Genomic DNA, 21,122 nt, shown 5'->3' with positions numbered 1-21,122 from the left:
ATGATAAAGTGGTCACGTGGAGACAAGAATATGTGAATGGAAAAGACAACCAGTGCCTCCCAACAAGGTATCAGTTGTGGATGGAAAATCAATTTCTCTGTTGGTGGCAAATCCTCTTGAGAAAGTTCCTGTGTGCTCCCAGCTGCTGTTTCCACATCCAGATCTGGAAATTTTCACTTTTTCAAATTGTACCAAAAGCCAAAGTAGTTGTGTGCTATGCTATGAATTAACAAGTGGATGGAAACAATAAGCTGCTTCTTTTTGTATTTCTATTTTGATAACTAATTGTGCTTACAAGGGAACTTTAACTACTCCACTCTCGTTAGTTGTAGAAACGTTCCTTCATTATTTGACAAAAGTGTGCATAGCATTGCACTTCATTTTGCAAAACTCAGAAAAAAAATCTGTTTTTGTAAACACCACTAAACGAAACAAATCCAAATTAAAAATAGCATGTAGACTGACAATTATAATCACACTAGAGCACTGCTCCCAGCATATGAATGCTTAAGATATAACCTTAGCCCTGACTTTAAATCTTCCTATTTTTCTGCATATTTGAAAAGTGGCGAATCCAGCACTTCATGTAATTACTCACCAAATCTGCCCCTGACTTCTATACTTCATTTTCTGTACATTAAAAAGTTCTGGCAATTCCCACAGGTAAATTTTGACAGCAAGATTTGTGAAGAAGTGCAGATGTATGTCACAGATCATACTTCTTTTTAGTCTTACCCAAGTCAAGATACCTCTGATTCAGTAGAGATCTACAGAGAAGGTGGGTGAAATGATTCCTGTGCTTAGGAATGTCTAGAACAAGTCAGAGTCTTCAGAGGTGAACACCATTTCGCAGTAACTTCTGGACTGCTGTCTATGAAGACTAATGGAGAAGGGTTATGATGTAGGAGCAGAAGTCTGAAATAATCTTGATGGACATTTGGTATCTTTTTAAGTAACGTTTCAACATTTCTTATAGTGTATTTTATTATGAAGTGATATTCCTGCTTTATGTAGTGCCACCTTCTTGATGTGCTTTGCAATGATGAAAACTAAAATGTAGAAAAAGAAATGACCATCAGTGCTCTCAACTGGATCCTTCCAGAGCTGAATGTAAAACATCACTTGTATGCTTTCCCAAATTCAAAGAAAAACAAACAAACAAACAAAACAAACCAAAACAATGTTGTACTCCAGTTTGGGTTTATGAACATTTATAGATCAAAAAGTTGATGTCTCAGAATTTTAGTATGGTGGACTTAATTTTTGTTTAAAAACAGAATTTTGTGGTGCATGTGGGACAATGCTAGAAAGGCTTCATTGTGTCATATCTTAATCCTCACTGTAAAAAAATCCTTTCCTAAACTCAGGAAAAAAACCAATAATATAACCAGTTGAAGCTTTATAGCTCAACAAGATGGTGAATTTCAGTATGATGGCCTTAATTTTTGTTTTGAATTAAAATTGTACATTACATTTAGGACAATGCTGGTCGTATTCACATGAAGAGTAGGACTCACACTTCTAGAGTAGGACTCGAAGGCTTCCTATGAAGCCTTAGGACAAGGCTTACTTGTATGAAGAGTCCTCACTCTTATGATTTAATCCAGCTGCCTTCAGTGGTGCTGCTAGAGGTCCATTTTACATACAGGTAAGGTAGGAAGTCGTCCAGATGACAGAGTGCTAGAGCAGCAAAATTAAGTGGCAAAGAGGGAAAGACAGCCTGTGGGTCTTGCATCAGCAGCTGCAGTGGGTCAACATTGATGACTTCCACATGCCCAGATTGCCCAACATTTGGGCAACAACCTAGTTGTTCCCAAAATTGTCACCCAGCTGCCTCTTTGGCTGCAGGAATGGTTTCACTGCTGGCGACTCTAGCCTCCGCTGCTCAGGAAAGTCACCGAGCAAGGAGGTTTTTGAAGCCAGACTATGCTCCCATCCTTTCTCTTTCTGGTATCATTGGATTCTGGAAGTGTGTTACTTGGAGGGGAAGGTGACCGAGCAGGCTCAGAGTGTGATGAAGTACCCCAGCGCTGAGGCCATAGCCACATCGCACTGGGTCTAGCAACACTCTCAGTCTTGGTGCCCAGAGCCCCGTGGAGCAGGTGGCATTAACTTTTCCACGAAACCAAGGCAGAAGTATTTCTTTTCTCTTGAGATTATTTTTCTTTTAAACTTTTTACATTGCTCTTCCTATTGTAGTAAATAAACCGAATCATTGAAATCAGGAGTTGCCCAGAATCTCCTTATTTTTGTAAACTTCTTTTAATTTTACTTTTATTTTCATGTATCTTACTGTTATTCACCCTCCAGGTAAACTGGTTTTTGGATGGATCAGTTCTGAAAGTTTGTTGTGACTGCTGTAGCTCTGTTACCCAGCTTTCCTTTTGCTCTCTCTCCTTGCATTTTAAATTGTGCTTTATACTTCTTGCTGTTCTTCAAATTGTTTAAACATACTTTTCCAGCTGGAGCAAAGGGGTGCATTTCTCTTTAACAGAGAGACTGGTGTACAGCATAGAGTCATGCCATGCCTGGCTATGACAGGAACCGATAAAATCCCAGCTTCCTTGAAATTAAAAATTGACTAGTACAGGACTACTCACCAGTGTTTGGTGACCACCGTGTTTGATTCATCAAATGCATTAAAATCTACATGTCACTTTGATTGCTCCAAGTGTTGACTGGCATCTACTGATGGCATTTATGAACTAGCTAAAATCAGTAACATAGAAGGATGTTACAATAACCTTTAGACATCAACAAACCTTATGCCAAGCATTCTCATGCATTAGCTTATTACATCTGCGTGAGGCTAACAAGGGATTATACTAGCTGAATGGCATGATTGTGAAACAAGATATGAAAGGATCTCTAGTCTCTCTGACTTCAGATGGTTGGATAATATTTAGTTTGATTAGGATTTTATGATATTTTGTAGCTTCCCAGGATCAGCACAGTCTTGATCTGTCTGCAAGGTGAATGTGCAGCCATCCATCTACGTCAAATGAAGGCCAGAAGATGTCTTACTGGCTTTTGCTAATGAAGGGTAGATATGAACAGGTTTGCTCCTGGTTGAGCTAAAAGAAGAGCTTTTACAGCTGATTACATTTCTGACTCTTCCTCCTGTGGAAATATTAAAAAAAAAATTTGTTCAGGAAACGTACTTGAACAAAATGTGCCCTGTACTCCATGCACTGTTGCCCAGTAGACACGGTGGGTGTGTTCTCCGGGACAGCTGGGCTCCAGCTCCCAACTTAGCTGCAGGTAGTTTGGAAATGCTCAGCCCCTTTGCTTCAGGCACTCTTTTGAGGGTTTGCAGGTTTCTCTCAACCAGAGGTGGTAACACACTTTGAACATGGAGGAAAGCATCTCTCCTTGAATTGCTGTCAGAGTCTTTCAGGACTGGAGATCCTGAAGTTCTCTTGGGTGGGATAGAAACGTCTCAAAGCCACCAGGCTTCCACTGAAACGTTTAAGGCTCAAAAAATATTGCCAGCTGTTGAAAACCCCTGTCTATCGGAGAACATTTTTCCAAAGGCACAGGCCATTAACAGTCACCCAGGAGAGACTTCTCTCTTCCTCTGGGGTACCAGTGCAGTGTTAGCCTGTACTCGTATGTAGCCACTCCATTTGTCCTGGGTGGCACAGAAACTTGAGCAAGAGAGAAGGGAGAGGTCTAACTGGGGGAGCCATGGTCTGACTCATGTGGGAGACAAGTCAGAACGAAGGGCTTGAACTTGTGGATTTCCATCTTGCTCCCTAGGCGGCAGTATTTGTTTTCTTTTAAATCTCATTTTATTTTGTGTTCTTAGTAGGGGTGTGGAATAGACTTTTTGTTAATAATTATGGTTTGTATGCATAAACGTTCTGTTAGGAGCTGTTTCTTTTCATCTGTACTATTAGTGTCGTTGCTACACAGTCAATCTCATTTACTTGGCAAAGTTAACTTGCTTTTTTCCCCGATCATTGAATCCAAGTATGTTTGCTGAAAGAGACCCTACAGTACACCACTTTGTAAAAATTTTATTCTGTGGGCAGGTGCCTCATAGATGAGAACCTGTGGCATTCATTGCCATGTGTAGGACTGCATTGGGTTCTGTCTTAGCTTTACAATTTTCTAGCTGGTCACATTGCAGTTGTTTCATTTCCTAAACCCTAAACATTTATAGAAGCAGCATAGGTTTCTGGACAGAGCATTCTTAGCTAGAAAACCCAGAGAAAAAAAAGTAATTTTCCTCTGTGACTGAGTCTCATCTTTACATTGAGGAAAAATTAACCCTTTTAAAGTGCTTTTTTTTTGTCAGCTGGTGAGAAATTATATAAGATTCCGGTACACTTGTTTTATTTTACCTTTTAAGCAGATCTGAATTCTTCTTCCTGACATTAGATGCAACAGTGTTTAGAGTTGACCTAAAACTGTTCCTACTTAACTGTTCCAGCTTCCCCAGTGACAGAGGCAAACGGGCTGAAAAATCCTACTGTGAGACTCTCTCAAGCAGAGAACAGAGCTGGGACTGAGGTGTTGGACTTATCTAGTAATAGTCTGGTGTCATTGTAGGTTGCGTGGCGTATTGCAGCAAGACTCAAACTGCTGCCCTGGAAGGGCCTGGGTTTCCTGGAAATACTTTTTCTTCTCTGCCAATACCCTTCAAATATTTTGGATACCCAGGAAGTTGCAGATGTCTGTAAATGGACACCTGAAGTGAGCCCTCTCTCTTCATCTCTGTTTGAAGAATATCTGTCAAAGTGAGGAGAGAGGCCTTTAGGAAGCTTCAGGGCTGCTCTACAATAGCTATCTGCATGCATACTCTTACCACCTGGTAAGCATTCGGAAACTCCAAGTAGCTTGTTTCTCTCTGTGAGTTTCTTAAAAATCAGCTTTGCATTAACGTGGGATTCAGAGCTTTGCTGTGGATTTCTTTTGTTACGGAGTAGGTGGTGTTCTGTAAATTTATGGATAAGCTTAACCCACAATGTTCCTGCCTTTCCTAAGCTTATGCTAGAAGACATAAATACAGCTAGAATGCACAAAGGAGTAGTGAAATGATTGTGAATGGGAAGTCACGTCAATGATTAAGTTTATGTAATAAGAATCATAGAATCATTTAGGTTGGAAAAGACCTTTAATATCATCAAGTCCAACCATCAACCTAGCACTGCCAGGTCCCACTAAACCATGTCCCTAAGCACCACATCTACATATCTTTTAAATACCTCCAGGGATGGTGACTCAACCACTTTCCTGGGCAGCCTGTCCCAGAGCTTGCCAACCCTTTCAGTGAAGAAAATTTTTCCTAATATCCAATCTAAACCTGCCCTGGCACAACTTGAGGCCATTTCCTCTCATCCTATCACTTGTTTCTTGGGAGAAGAGACCAACCCCACCTCACTGCAACCTTGTCTCAGGCAGTTCCAGACAGCAATAAGGTCTTTTCTCAGTTTCCTTTTCTCCAAGCTAAACAACTCCAGTTCCCTCAGCTGCTCCTCATAAGACTCATGCTCTAGATCCCTCACCAGCTTTGTTGCCTTTCTCTGGACACACTCCAGCACCTCAATGTCTTTCTTGTAGTGAGGGGTCCAAAGGTGAACACAGTATTCGAGATGCAGCGTCACCAGTGCCGAGTACAGGGGGACAATCACTTCCCTAGTCCTGCTGGCCATACTGTTTGTGAGACAAGTCAGGATGCTATTGGCCTTCTTAGCCACCTGGGCACACTGCTGGCTCATATTCAGCTGTCTGTCAATCAACACCCCCATGTCCTTTTCTGCTGGGCACCTTTCCAGCCACTCCTCCCCAAGCTTGTAGCACTGCATGGGGTTGTTGTGACCCAATGCAGGACCCAGTACTTGGCCTTGTTGAACCTCATACCATTGGCCTTGGCCCATCAATCCAGCCTGTCCAGATCCCTCTGTAGGGGCATCCTACTCTCAAGAAGATCAACAGTCCTGCCCAGCTTGGTGTTGCCTGCAAATTTGCTGAGGATGCACTCGATCCCCTCATCCGGATCATTGATAAAGCTATTAAAGAGAACAAGCCCCAGTACTGAGCCCTGGGGAACACCACTTGTGACTGGCCACCAATTTAATTTAACTCCATTCACCACAACTCTTTGGGCCCAGCCCCCCAGACAGTTTTTCACCTGGCAAAGAGAGACCTTGAGAGGTCCTTTCCATCTCAATTATTCTGTAATTTATAATAGCAAGAAGCTAGTGCATTTTCAACTGGCACCTGCACTACCCAAAGTCGGGCGTTATCTGAACCACCCTGACAGGCCTGACTACTTATGAGAAAGCACTTAAGTCATCTGGAGTGCGGTGTGCAGGTACCCAGCAGAGAAATGCCTCTGAAATTTTTGCTTAATTTCCCATCTATTGGATTCAAGCTCTTTGGGTGCAAACTTCATAAAACGAGTGCTTAGGTTCAATAGCCAGCCGTTAGGGAGTGATAAGATGACTTTCTTCAGAAGAGATAGTACAGTCTCAGAGGCTCAGGAAAGCCTCCAGGTCTTCAGAAATGGCAGGCCTGAACTGCAGCTGACAGAAACCAGCAGGTTGTGAACAGTCCCTGTCTCACACCAGGTCTTTCCAGGCAGGGTACATCGTCACCTGTGTGTTCCACCACCAGGTCACCCAGATTTCCAGTGTGACAGCAGACTGGGCATGGAGAGCAGAGCTGGCCCCTCATGTATCTTTTTTTCTCCATGGCTCATATTTGCTATGATCAGGCACAACAGCATTTCTGCTCACCCAGCTGAGCTGGGGGAACTCTGCTGAGCTCATGACAGCCCTTAGATATACATGGAGCCCTGATCCATTGTGGTGGTCAGTAACATGGAACACAGTCAGGGGGTTGGGTGGCCAGGCTGAAATCAGGAGCTGGCTGAAAGTGGTGCATTTACATCCAAAACACGCTACAAAGAGTAAGTAACGCAGCCAAGCTGACACCCTACTGCAGCAGTTCCCTGTGTTCAGGCCATAGATTTACGAAACAGGAGACATGGCCCTACACCAAGCCTTCTCTGAAGATCTTACTAGCCAGGACTGGGCCTGAGCCAAGAAACAGCCTTCAAAGAAGGGAGAAAAACCCACCCAGGGAAGCCAGACACATTGGCTCTATGCAGTACCAGCCAGCCAAGAGATGAGCACATAGACACCTGGGGCAACATGAAGGCAATCCCACGCCAGCGCCAGAAGCCCTCCTTCTGCTCCAAACAGCCTCAGTTTGGCAGCAAGCCCTCAAGACCTGACCTCACTGACGATGGGAACCAGCACCCCCAGCCTCTCATGTCCCCCACGCCACTCCCCTCCAGCGGAACAAGGAGCAAAAACACCTGCCGCAGGCCAGAGTGGGACTTCCTTAAGTGGTGGCGCAGGTACAGCTTCTTCAGCTCAGGTTTGTTAGGATGTTCTGTGCTTGTTTGAGCCTGCTGGGCTCTCCCCTGGGTTGAGCACTCTCCAGCTGCTTGCCTGTGTGGCACAGCACCCTGCTCCCACTGCTCCTCCCTGGAAAGCACCCCCATCCATCAGCCCAGTCACAGCATCCTGAGACAGATGGCAAGGAGCATCCTCCTCCAGCCTGGAGCGTCTCTGCCAGACCCCCGGGACACAGCCAACACTGACAGCAGAGTGCCCCAGCCCCCAAAGCTGGAGGAGGGTGGAGCTCCTAGGAGCAGGGAATGTCCCACTACAGGTGACCATCTCCCTTGGGCAACGAGGCTGTCAGAGCTGCTGTGCTCACCTAGCTGTCCCCATGGCCAGCTGCATAGAGAAGGCTGGTGGCAGCTAGCACCCAGGTAGCTGCAACACCTTTGTCAGCGCTGGCTTCCCAAGAGCAGCAAAACCCAGGTTGCTAAAGGGAAAACATTTTTTAAGTTCAGGGCCTCTGAAGCCACTCCCCAACACCAAGCAGCAGGAGCAGAGGGCCAGCCTCCATTACATCCCTTCCCTGTTCACTGTCACTCTGCAAGTCATCTTGGTCACCTGCCAGTGCCATGGGGGCTCCGCAGGTCCACCGGGGGCTGTAGCACGTATCGCATGGAGATGCCTCATCCTGCTCACAGCCCTGGGCCTGTGGTGATGCCCCAGCAGCTGGTGGCACCAGGGTGACCTCTCAGCAAACGCCCACCATGGCACCATGCCACCTGCCCAAACTGGTCCAACAGAAACCACAGGGACCGCTGCCAGCCTGGAACAGCACAGGGAAAAACATGGTCCTTGTCCCTCATGGTGAAGGTTGAGGAAAGCGGCCAGGCTTGATGGCACAGCTACAGGCTGGTCTGTGCCCGTGCTCACCCTGCTATGGCCCCTCGCTCTCCTCGGGGTATGCCTTCGGGACAGCGTGCATGCAGCCAGGAGGGCCACATTGGTCGCATGGTAGTGGTCTGACAGAGCTCTTCCCTGCTCCAGGGAGGGGTAACATCCTTTCATTGACCTGTATACAAGTATTTGAGTCAGGACTTCCAAAACCAGGCAGCTTTGGCCAAGAGGTTTAGACCAGGATGGATTTCAGCAGGTATTTTCCAATCTCCCTCCTCCCTGACTTGCTCCCTAGAAAATGCTTGGCCATCTGAATCTCCGGAAGGGTGCTCGCTCCTCTTCACATCCCTCTAGCACTCCAAGAGTTGAAAGCAGATTTGCGTGTCTCCTCTAGCCTCTTCCCTGCCTCTCAGCAGTGCCGGAACCCATGTTTTCCTGGGCTCACACAAGCAATGCCCTGCCGGCTCTCTCTGCGTGCTAGGGCACGCTCTGCCTACAAGCAATGGTAGCACTGCTTGAAAAGCCTCCTGGCAAGGAACTGCATGTATCAGTGCCTAGTTTAGTCACCTCAAAACAATCTGGTTAGTAAGAGGGAGAGGAGGGAGGAAGACTGTACCCCAGGCAGAGGTTGCACATGGAAATACCAATGAGGTGACACTGTTCTCTGAGAAGTATTGGAACAACAGGAGGAGCAATAAAACACCACAGTTTCCATCCACACGGCTGTATCCCACGGACAAAGAAAAGGCAGGGATCTTATTGGAAGTCACATCTGATTCGTATCTGTCTGGCCTGAATCAGTCCTGATGCTGAGGAGAGACAGGCTGAGCCCTGCCCACTAAAACAAAAGGAAAATGCATGAGGGAGAGGGCAGCCAAGGCAGCTGCTGAGCGGGGGCAGCCAGCAGGCAGCCCTGCTCCAGCAACAAGGGCAGCAAGGAGCCTCCTGTGCCCACCTCCTCCCCTTTCCCCTGCCCGGGACATGATCTGAGTGAGTGCTGCGTGCTGCTGGCTCTTGAGCTGCAGCTAGTGTTGCTGCTCTCCCAGGGAAAAACGGATCAAAAGATCAATGATTCAGTCAGGTTCCTGTGATTTGGGGTATCAGACAAAGGCAACTGTTAGCTGCACCCTGCAGAGCAAACCATCGCTTACACTGTTTTGGGGCAAGTGGATTTTGCAGGTAGAAATCTCAACTGATTAGCTGCAAGTTATCCTGTGAGTCGGTACTGGCTAGTTAGGAAACTCTCCTCTAACTGAATGGAAGCCAAAAAATTCTGTAAAGCCTTGTTTCCAGACACATTTTTTGGGTTAGTAGCCAGAAAACCCCAGCACATCAGGAAAAAAAGCACTGGAAACAAAACAGAAGATGGCTTTTGCAGTTTTCCTTTGCATTGGTGTGTTCAGGGGGAGAAGGGAAGGTTTTGCTCTCTCTCTCTGACAATTGGGTTGGGGGGGAGTCTCTGGAAAGCACACACTTTTAAACTCATATACTTAGAAAAAGAAAAATATCTATGCTTAATGCCCAGACAAGAGGTGCTGGTACTAAGCCTCATTTTCAGGAAGGAAAACACGGCAAAATTCAGGAGAGACACATGAATGCAAAGGAGGCAGTATGAACGAGTCAGAAAAACTGAATTATATCCCGTTCTCTCCTGACAGCTTGACAAGTTGCTTCCCCCCTATCGTCTTCATCTTTTTTCCATCCTTTCTCCACACAGAGCCACAACATTTGGGCTGGGATGGCCATGAGCTATGTGTCCAACGCCCCCACAACCTGTTGCCATAGCGCAAGCACTGGATAATATTCAAGCATCTGCAAGAGGGGTCCAGAGGAGAAGGATGCTGAATACAGGCTGCAGCTGCCAAATCGTCCCTGCAATGCCACAGTATCATGCAAAATTGTCAAATGCACATCACAACAGCTGTATTTCTTCACCCATAGGGAGGAAAACTCTGTCATGCACCTGGATGCACCCTGCATTTTGTTTCTGTTTAATCTAACACTCCTGACAAAGGGATGTCCTCTGGGGGCAGGATCTCCTTCTACCAGGTGAGGCATAAACTCCAGCAGTACTCTGACCCTCTCCCAGGAAGAGAAATGGGGCCTAAAAGATTTCAGGATCAGAAAAGCATTATTTGCCAGCCAGACACAGACGGATTCGCAACGTGACTTTCACACTGTCACTGCAGGACTCCCAGCAGATCTGAAGCCATTTCAGTGGCATGTCTCAGCCTGAAACATGTCACTGCCAGCATTCCCACTGCAAGTCTGGGCTGGGTTCACAGGCTAAGGGAAAATGGGTTTTTCCACATTAAAGACTTTCTCTCTGTTGACAGTAATAAACAAGGGAAGAGAGGAGCCGATCCTGTTCCCGCGGGCCAGGTTACCCACATTTTGCAATGCTTGGGGCACCGGCATGGAAGAAAACAAAAGACAGCATACTAATGCAAGAAAGCCTTTCTCGGCCAGAATATCTTCCCATCTGTCCTGTCTCCAAGGGTGGCCAAGAGCAGGTGTCAGAGCAGAGTATAGGCATGGGGCAGGTAAGTAGCAATACCCACCAGAGCTCCCCCAAGCACATGGCAGTATGCAATTCAGGGCCTCTGCCAGGACCTCCCATGCTGGGTTCAAAATCCAGGGCTGTGTCCTGCTGCAGGGGTCTGCTCCAGCCTCCTTGAACGCACCCCGATCCCCCCAGCCACGGCTGCTGGAGTCATCCCATTGGACACATTTTCCAACCTGCTTGCTCCCACCTGTTCCTACCCATGCTCCTGTTGCTTAGCACCAGTGATAAACAGGACATATCCCCTTGGCCAGGTGCCTGCCCAAGGCATGCAGGATCAAGTCTTCTCCCAAAAACCTCCACTGGCAGCCACTCAACAGCTCCACTTGGTTTATCAGGCAGCAAGGCTATTCCTGTAGCAAAAGCACTCTTGCTTGATCAACGTCATCCTGTTAGGAAAATCAGCACCGGTCTGCCTGCCCTTTAGTGCAGATCTCTTCACAATCCCCTTGTTTTGGCCCGTGTCTCTCCCCACATTACAAAACCACTCGATCTTCAGGATGGTTTTGGCTTATTACTAAATGTATGGCAGGTTTCTTGCCTAGGTTTGGCCAGCCACTTCTCCCCAGGGCCAAGTCTCCCTGCCCCTGGCTCCAGCTAGCTCCACAACTTTTTGCATCCAGTGCCAGTTTTCCTTTTGCTCTGGCAGATCAACCATTGCAACCCATACTCGGTTTCTCATGAGTCCTCTCTCCAGCCCCTCTGACTTTCTAGCATCCCCTTCCAGCTGTCTGGGAGCTGAGAGAAAATCAGCTCCTCCCCACTGCACCCCGCCCCGCAAGATGCCTCTTTTTAAGCTGCTGTCTGATGCTTCCAGCCCACCCCACTGGGGACTGCAGGCTTCCACGCACTTTAATCCAGGCAAATACAGGTCTTTGGCAGAAGAGGATGCCCTGACCTCCTCCCCACCCCTAGCCAGGCTGCTGCCCTGTGCCTCTGAGGGCACTTGGGCTGCAGCAGCAGGTCAGAACCAGGTCCCAGTCCTGCCCCTATACCCACCCTGGCGGGATCACAGGGTTGGCTAAAGCAACAGCAGAGTCAGGAACCTTAAATCTGGACAAATCATTTGCAGGGGGCTAAAGTGAAATGAAAAGCCAGCCCCGCACAGCAGCAGCTGCTGCGGTGCTCCATCAGAAAAGCCAGGAGCGGGGCTGCTTCACAGCAGGGCAGCTGGTCACAGCCGGGCAGAGGGGACAGTGGTGAGTGCCCCAGGGCCCCCAGAGGGGCAGGCAGGATCTGCAGGAGCACAGATAAACTGAGCACGGTTTCTGCCGCACACTGCCTTCACCCTTCCTGCACCCCTGCAGAAAACAACCCCAGCGGCCCTCGCCCGGGGCCACCACTAGCCCACAGCGTGGTGGGACGAGCCCCGACGGCTCCCCGTGCCACCCGTCCAGAGAGCCCCGCAGCGTGTACAACCATGCGTTGAGCCCTGCCAAGGAGAGTGGATGCCAAACCTGAATTACCAGCCCAGAGAGTGGCTGTGGATCCCGGGAGCTCCTGTGATTTGCGGCAGGTTTTTCAGGTCCCCGCCTGTCACACACACACGCAGATACTTAAGCAGTCACCCAAGGACCTGCGGGGTTCTTGTTTTACACACTTCTGGTCCCTGCCAGCTCCAGGTAAGTGCAGGCTTTGAGCTGGGGGTGCTGGGGTGGATTTGCAGTTGAGGATGGGGGGGGGAGAGGGGTGGAGGGATGAGGTGACCTGCGCCTACTGATGCTGGGGAGGTTGGAGCAGCGCCCAGCAGGGCTGTGATGGGAAAGCTTCATGCGTGGGGCAGGGAGGGGGGCACAGAGGCAGGCAGAGACCCCAGGGTGGGGGTACCACGGGAGCCTGCCTCTGCTTCAGCTGCTGCTGTGCTCGTTTGCTTTGTTCCCATCCGATGTTATCTTCTAAAAGGCTGAACGGGTAGTTTACAGGATGCATGACAGGTGGTTTTTCCTTATTTATGACAGGGTCCGGTTTATTTTTAAAGCCTCTGTCCCACCTTATCCTGTGCTCCATGCCGGCTGATGTTATCCACAGCCACCCCACAGCAGGAGGCCAAGCAAAGCTGGGGACAGGACAGGGCTCTGCAGAAGAGCAAGGCAGGGCAGGAGGGCTCGTTTGCATAGAGAACTGCTATTTTGATCCCTGCAGTGGCAGGAAATAGCTGCAAGCTAAAACCAGATGCAGATGCCTCTAGTTGCATCCCAGCCCTGGCAGTGGGGAGGGCACTGGGGAAGGGGTCAGGAAGCCCAGCAGGGGCTATGGGGCCCCATCAGCTGGGCAGGAGCTACTACTCAGAGAGTTTTCCAGGGGCTTCGGGTGCAGTAAATCATTAGAAAGGTGCACAGCCAGCCAGCTATTGTGTCTGCTGTTCAAAAAAGCAAAGCTGAGCAAACAGAGATCATGTCTTTTCTGGAAAAGTGTCTGTTTTCTGCCAGGATAGTAAATGCTGACTGCGCTAGCAGTGCTGGGTAGGCATGCTGGGAGGCAGAGGGTTGTCCTCTCCCATCTCAGGCCAGAGCTGGGAGCTCTGCTAGTAACCCCAGGGTATCTCTGGGGAGCTGGATGCAACCACAGGACATGGGCAGTATAATTGCAGAGGAAGGTTTCTCTCCACCGCACTGCTCCTACCTCACATCTAGGTCAGGTCACCTTGTCCAGCTGATTTGTAGAGGTTACCAAGGATGGAGGTGCCCCCACCTCTCTGGTCCCTGTCCCCATGTTGAGCCCACACACACTATGAAGATTTTTTTTCCGATATCTAATAAGACTTTCTCTTGCTGCAACTTGTGTCCATTAGCCATTGCCTTTTGTCTGCTCACTCCAAAATAGCCCTGGAGGTGCATTCAAATTCCCCATCAGCCACAGTCAGAGCACCAGGTGCTGCCTGCACAGCCTCCATGTACACAGCAATGCTGGCAGGAGCCGCCCACAGCCCTGACAACCGATGAAGCCCTTGCAAGCTTCAGCTGGTGGCAGCTTTCACATTGCTCCACCTAAAACCACGACAGTTAGTCAGAGCCAAGTGTGAATTCCCCAGGATGCTTTAGCTTGACATGTAGGACAAGAGCAGGTGTCACCAGTGCTGTGGTTTCACTATGACAGTGCATCTGGCATTGTCATTTCTGCATGGGTAAGTAACACACACACCCCTGCCACCAAACTCTCATCCCTGTTCTGCCCAGGGAAGACAGCAGTGGGCATGGGACTGCTCACAGAGCTGAATGAGGACCATAGCCCCCAAGCCTTTCTGAAAGCCAAATAGGTGGTTTACACCCTTTGCACTGAAAAAAGCCATTTTTTTTTCCAATGCCTACAAAACTTTAGGCAGAAAAAAGCAATGAGCAGTGGTGCTTTTCAGCAACTGAGCAAAACAGTTGTGATTCTCCATATTTCTGCCAGGCTTAAGGAAATGTAAGCAAGAAAATCACCCCCGCCCTGTAGAGGGAAGAGGTCCTGTGCAGCCTGAAGGCCAGGCTCCAGGCTTGGGCTGAAACAGGGCTCCATTTAAATGGCAGATGGGTGAGTAGTAGTCCAGATACAGCCAATCAGGACATTTAGGCACTCCTGGTGCCCTCAAATCCTGTCATATACCCTCAATTTTTAGCACCCAAGAGGTGCCAAGTGCTGGGTCCCACACACTGCACAGGGCCATGTGGCTCTGGAAAACCTCTGGGAGCCAATGAAGCAATGTGAGGAGACCTGCAGAGCCCTCCAGGACCCCCAGGGTTTTGACCTTTTCCTGAAAAACAACTCACAGCCTTGAGAGGTAGGAACTGTTCTACATTCACGGGTAGAGGGTAGACAACAAAAAACCATCAGGCATCAAATCCTGAGTGCTGTGACACCCTGAGCTGCCAGGTAGAAGATACTGTGTCCTACGGGGAAACACCTCAGGAGCCTGGAGATTATCAGAAATAGAAACAGGTACGAAGATGAAACATGAAAGTTGAAGCATGTGTTCCCTATGCAAATCAATGCACACACATTAACGTACATTAATGCAGCAGGCTGCAAATGATGACTTATAAACCGCTAGGACCTGTTGCTGCTGGTGGCCCAGGCTAGATGCATGATCCAGAGGTGATGAGGAGCCCTGTGGTGACTGGGTTTTCTAGGAGAAGGGCAGGTAGCTTGGAGTTGATGTGGGGTGCTGATCAAGAAGGGGAGGAAGGACTTGTGGCCTCATATGCACTTTGACTTCATGGAGAGCCCAGCAGCCACAGTGCTAGAGAGCAGCACCTCACGTTCAGGGGATCTCCTTCTCCCCCTGCATCATTTCCAGACGTCTCCAAATGCCCAAGGTAGGTAAGCAGCATTCACCTCACCCCCACCTGCTCATACGCATGAGGGACTGAACTTTGTCTGTCCCCTTCCTATATGGACACCTCAGAACTGAGCTGACGCCAGGAAAGCCCGGGCAGCTGCTGCCACACACCTGTGGCCACAACACTCTGCAGACAAGGCCAGCTCGCTTGCAGTACATGGGGTTAAAGATGGTGTTTCCCCAGTCCACCCAGGATGGTGGATGATGCCACCTACCAGCACACTCCATCAAACTCAGAGGTCCTCCTGCCTTACACAACCACTGTGTTACAATCAGTAACCAATGACTCAAGCAGAGTGGGCTGTTTCACAACCAGCCCTGGTCTATTTATAAGCCTCTACTCAAATGCCAAAGGATCCTTTCATTAGTCAAAGCAAACTCCTGCAGACAAGGCTCAGTGGGGCCTTTGCTTTTTGAGGTAAAGCTCAAAGAAGAGGATCTCTCCAGCCTCTGAAAATAGGAGAGTTGGCTCTTTGCAAGATGCAAGGCAGTTTTGGAGCTGAGCCCCATCCCAGCAGTGCTATCAGCCAGCGAGAGCCCTGAGGCATTCAGTACACCCCAGGGTACCGAGTGGGTTAAGGTGTGTTATCCGTCAACCAGGAAAGCAGTTGGGTTTGAAGCTATGCAGTAGGGGTGCAGCATGATGGAGGTGCCTGGGTTACATCCAAAGATACAAGCCAAAGAGAAGGAGAAGCTGGACTGCAAGGTGGAGGCAGGGTAGGTCTGCACCAGACAGCCCAGAGGAGTCCAAGGCGGGCCAGGGCTCCTGGCAGTACTGGAGAACCAGCAACACCAACCAGCCCGCCTGACAGAGACAGGCCATGCAACTCGGACAGCAGGAGAGCAGATCGAGAAAGGCCACATTTTTGCATCCAGCTCCTCCCCCGCCAACACCCAACAGCTTGGTTTCGGAAACACCAAAATGATTCAGCGTCAAGGGACTTCTGCATGCTTTGTGGGGGCAACGCCTCATGTTTTAGTTGACCGAATTGGCAGGCTTGACCCTCTGCCATGCGGGAGCAAACTTGGAGCCCTGCAGAAGAGAGGTGGGGGACTTACTCAAGACTTGTTTTGCTTGTGCTTTTGTGCCAAGTCTGCCAGAAATTTGTGCAAAGCACAAGTGGGACAAATGTTACTCCGGAGAAGAATGTGCACTTCTTGCTTCTGCCATTCCAGGAGCACCTAGCAATGACCACAGCCAATGGCAGTGAGTGCTTGGGCAATGGACATGCACAGGGTACAGTCCTCCAAGGACTGACCCTTCACTTCTACATCAAAAACCAAACACACAGTTCAGCAATGCTCAGGAACAACAAAACTAACTGTTTATGCCCATGCCTGATAACATTAAATATTAGTAAAAAAAAAAGCAGCTCACCTGCTTATCACCAGCTTTGGGTGATGTCTGGCCACACTGCTAGGAAGAGGACCAGGACACTGATCAGGAGAGAAAATGGGGTGATTGCTGGCTCCAAGCCCATGCTCCCAACACTTCCTGCATCCTCTGGTTTGTGATTCCCCTGCACAAACTTGCCTGGTCTCTGGGGAGAAGTTAAAAAAAAAAAAAAAAGCAAAAACCACTAGGCTGGATGCCAGATACTGTCCCCTCACCCAGAGGATAAATAACGTTTTTTAATTAATGTCTTTAAATTAACCCCCTCAACATGCCCATTGCTGTGACATCACTCCCAAGTGACGCCCAGGCCTAAATGTGGTTGTAAACAGGAATCGTCCCCATGGCAGTCACACTGGCTATAAATACAGCAACTGGGGAGCGCTGAGCAGAGGACAGGCTGCAGTCTCCTGCCAGCTGAGGATGGTGAGACAGCTCAGCTGGGAGCTGTTGGTGTGCGGTTGCCACAGTGGGGAAACCGAGGCAGGAGTTGCTGGGGGGCTGGGGCTCCCGGCTGAGCTCCCCAGCATGTTTTTGGGAAGGGAGATGTACCCTGACGCAGCCAGAGGCCACTGGGGAGGGGAGGAGCTGGGGGGATGGGGATGGCAAACCTGGGGCTCAGCAAGTGTGGCCCCACTGGCCACCCCCAGCTTGGGCAATGACGCCAGCCCCTCTCCACAGTGCCTGGCTCTATAGCCCTTGCCCAGAAGACGATGGCCACGGAGAAGCCAGTGATTCCCACTGAGGAGCAGCTGGAGATCCTGGAATACAACTTCTGCAAGGTGAACAAGCATCCTGACCCCACCACACTGTGCCTCATTGCGGCTGAGACCGGACTCTCCGAGGAGCAGACCCTGGTGAGTGTGCGTCCTTCACCCCCACCTTGGCACCAACCCTGCTCCCCCTGCATGCCTCTGTGCCCCAAACACTCCCCCCACATCTCCTGCCTGTCCTGTCCCTAGCTCTCTGTCATATCTCCTGCACCCTTCCGTCCCCCCACATGCTTCCTGCTGCACCCCCTGCACCCCTTTGTGCACCATACGCTCCCTACTTACACTCTCTGCACCTCTCTGCACCCCACACTGCACCCACAAGTCTCCTCTGCATTTCTGCAACCCCCAGTGCACTCCCAACCCCACATTCTACCCACAGAGCTCTACTGCACCACTGCACCTCCCTGTACCCCTCGTGTTCCTGCCCCCACATCCCCAAAGCCTCTTCCCCTGTAATCACAGACCCTTAATCCCACACCTGTGGCCTCCCGCACAGCAGCCCTGTGCCCCACTGGGATCTTCGCAACCCCCCTGCCCGGGAGCCTCATCCACAGCCTGGGCTTGGAGACTAGGCTAGTGCTTCCTGCAGCCAGAACAAGGGCACCCACCAAGGGGCATAGGCTGGCTGTGGAGCCCTGAATATACAACCCATGCATGCTGTCCTTTCCTTCCAACCTATTTCCGATAGTCTAGGGTGCCCAAACCACTCCTGGCTTTATGGTCTGAAGAAACTACAGTCATTTTAAAACCAATAAAGGGTAGATGCAACTCCTGCAGATGTGCTGTGAGACATGCTCAAGCTGTGCATACTACTCCTTGCTGCAATTAACTACTTCAGCATCCCCAAAGCCCAGATGTCAGGAAAGTCTACCAGCCTCTCCAGGAGACATAGAGGCCTCCAAATGTCCCTCCACAGGGACAGACTGCCACTGTCTGGGACTTCCACTGAGCCTTGTGCTCCATCTGGCTGCCTGCAGACTACCCTGGGCTTCAGAAGCAAACGGCTCCTTCCCAATTCCTTCAGGTTGCAGTGCAGCCAGTTTTGATGCAGGTGTTTTATAAGCTACTAGACCCATAGCAGCATTGATGGGGATAGAAAATAAATCCAATGCACTGAAAAGTTAGCAGCATTTTCCAGAGAGCTGCCAAGTCTGGCTCTGCCCGGGCAAAACCAAAGGGATATGAGAGCCAAGTAGGCGATGCCAGCATTTAGCCTGTCCCAGGGAAGGATGCCGGGCTAGCATCCATTGCACTGATAGTCCTTGGCTGGAGTGGAAAAGGAGACCCCTTCTCTACTGTGCTTTGGTGACAGGTGGGTACCACATTGCACTACTTGATTGAGGCAGCAAGGAGGCAGTACCCCCGAAATACTTTTTCCTCCTTAGAAATAGCACTGCTGCATGTTTTTTTTTTTCCTAAAGCAAGTTGTAAACACAGGACATATAAGCCCAGGACAACCCTGGAGATGTCTTAAAATTTTCCCTGTTAGCCATCTTTTTCCATGAATCCAGGTGCTCCTAGAGATCTGGAGAAGAAGGTCATGCTGGGGACAGGATAGAGACTGGGATGGTGAGCTACAAAGTACCTGCATTACGTTATGACACATAGAATCATTGCTTCTGACATCTGGAGTGCTTTATCGGCTAGATATAGCAACCACTTTAATAAAAAATTTAGTAAAAATGAGATGCAAAGAGGTACTGAGTCAACAGGAGATGATGGTTTAGGATAGGAAGTGACATTTTTGGGAGGAGGCTAGGCAAGCAATTGTCTGACTGGATGTGGTCCAAGGCAGTGCTAGTGCGAGAGCCACTTGTAGAGAGCGCTGTGGTTGTATCATTACAGACCACAATAGCTTCAAAAATAGCCATGAACAAATATAGCAACAAAATGAGCAGCAACAAAGCAAATCACAGGCACATTCCCAAACAAAAGGCTGAGCTGTGCTTCCGGCACACGAATTATATCTCTCTTCTTACGGAGGTAGCGTGACTTTATTCAGCTGCATTTTATCTAACATTTTAAATTGCAGCTGTGTTTAAGTGGTATCAGCAGCTCTGGGAGTTGGCTTAGGGATGCTAAGTTACTACAGTATAACATAGCCATGCATAGTTCTTGAAGACTAAGACCATATTTAACCCATCTTTAAAATCTATTTGTCCTTAAATCTGCTGAGAGCCACTGTGTTGTCCCTCTCATCCTTTCTGAAGCAGGTCAACTTCTGGTTCCTGTATTTTTTGGACCCGCAGTGATTGTTTCACTGCTCCAGCCATTTAAACAGACACTATGCAGCAGCTCCTTAGCCAATCTCTTACTCTGTTTGCAAGAACTGACAGCAATAAGCCAATGACTCACCCGTGCTATCAAGGTCTGAAGCAAGCAAGAGAAATGAGTTTGAAAGAGGCGCCCACATGGATAACGAGACTGTTCGGTCAGGAGCGGCTGTCCTGCTGCCTGTGTTGCCTGAGAACAGTGCAGCGCCATGAGTTTCCCTCACCTGGTCCCACATGCTGACATCTGCACCTTTAGCAAAGGGCTCACTCAACCCAGTGCATTCAATATATCTTTTTTTTTTTTTTTTCCCTCCAGAAATGGTTCAAGCAGCGCCTGGCAGAGTGGAGGAAGTCAGAAGGGCTGCCCTCAGAAAGCGGGTCTGTCAGGGACTAGAGGATGCTGCTTCGATCCCCATACCTGGCTGTAAATGATAGTGAAGCTCTTCAGAGTGGGTTTCCTTGGGGTTCTTCTGCTGCAATAGGTTTTGAGATACAAAGTAATACCCTGCTATTTAACATGTTTTATTTAAAGTGTACATAACCAGGAAAAGCATATTTTATGTGTATATATATGTGTGTATACAGCTTCTGATGGCTGCATAACCTGTCTAGTGATTCCCAACCATTAACAGCAGCTGCACAGGGCAAGACAATCTCACTCCCTTGTCCCAGGCTTGCAGAAAAGTTGCCATGAAAGGTTCAAACATAGAAGGCGGGAAAAAAGATTTCTTTTCCTTATGATCCCCAGAGGCAAAGTATGTATGCTAGCTTTAATATACAGACCATCCAGAGAGGGGGGCACCTGGAAAACCAGATGTGTTGTTCAAGTGATTTTGGTTAGCTCAAGATGCCTGAGTCAGCTCTGGATATTGGCAAACTGAATGCCTACACCATAATCAGAGCAAGCCAAGCCCCCCTTGAATGCATTTCTCACATTTCTATTAAAGGTCACCAAAGGGAAAAAAATGGTCTTTTTTGTTTTTCCAATGTGATAATAAAAAAAAAAAAAGTTTTTTTTATGAGAGGAGCTGTGTTATGTCCCTACTTGTGCTCCCTGCCCCAGTGGCAGGAGGCAGCCTTCTCTGGAGGGCAACACGTCTCCAAGGCAGCCTCAGTGGGCGCTGTGGGTTTTCCCTCTTGCCACAGGGGTAGCCTGCAGACATGGGCAACCTCTTCTTCTAGGGCACCCGTGGGTGCATCCCTGGCAGCCCACACAGTTCCAGGCACAGCCCAAGCCCCAGGGTGGCAGAGGCTAGTAGTGCTGGGGTTGCCCCATGGCCGGGGGGGTGGGGGGCAGACCCCAGCCTGCTCCTGGCCATTCTCAAGCCTGAGGGATGCAGCTGCACTGGGGATTTTGCACAAAGCCCAAACTCTCATCCATCCTGGTACAGGACAACACATGGGCTAAAAAATATCCAGCACCATTGCCCAGTGACCTTACCTTGTCCAAAAGGGTTCAAAAATCCTCTGCTTAGGGGATTATTGAATCAATTGGTGGATCCTCTGATTAATCCTCTTCTGGTTTGTGGTCACCTGCCTCTACTCCTTTG

At 49.1% G+C, this 21,122-nt stretch overlaps 1 protein-coding gene across 1 annotated transcript; it reads left to right on the top strand.

Moving 5' to 3' along the window:
* Positions 1 to 16,894: 16,894 nt before the first annotated feature.
* HOPX (HOP homeobox) lies at positions 16,895 to 20,588 on the top strand. The gene is made up of 3 exons (XM_082482993.1): positions 16,895 to 16,952; positions 17,208 to 17,383; positions 19,889 to 20,588. The coding sequence occupies exons 2-3, from the start codon at positions 17,240 to 17,242 to the stop codon at positions 19,964 to 19,966; spliced, it is 222 nt and encodes a 73-aa protein (XP_082339119.1). The 5' UTR covers positions 16,895 to 16,952; positions 17,208 to 17,239; the 3' UTR covers positions 19,967 to 20,588.
* Positions 20,589 to 21,122: the final 534 nt, after the last annotated feature.

This window comes from Vanellus vanellus (assembly GCF_965231255.1).
Source record: "Vanellus vanellus genome assembly, chromosome: 4".
NCBI lineage: Eukaryota > Metazoa > Chordata > Aves > Charadriiformes > Charadriidae > Vanellus > Vanellus vanellus.
The sequence above is the reverse complement of the archived record's forward strand: the minus strand, read 5'-3'. Positions and strand labels throughout refer to the sequence as shown.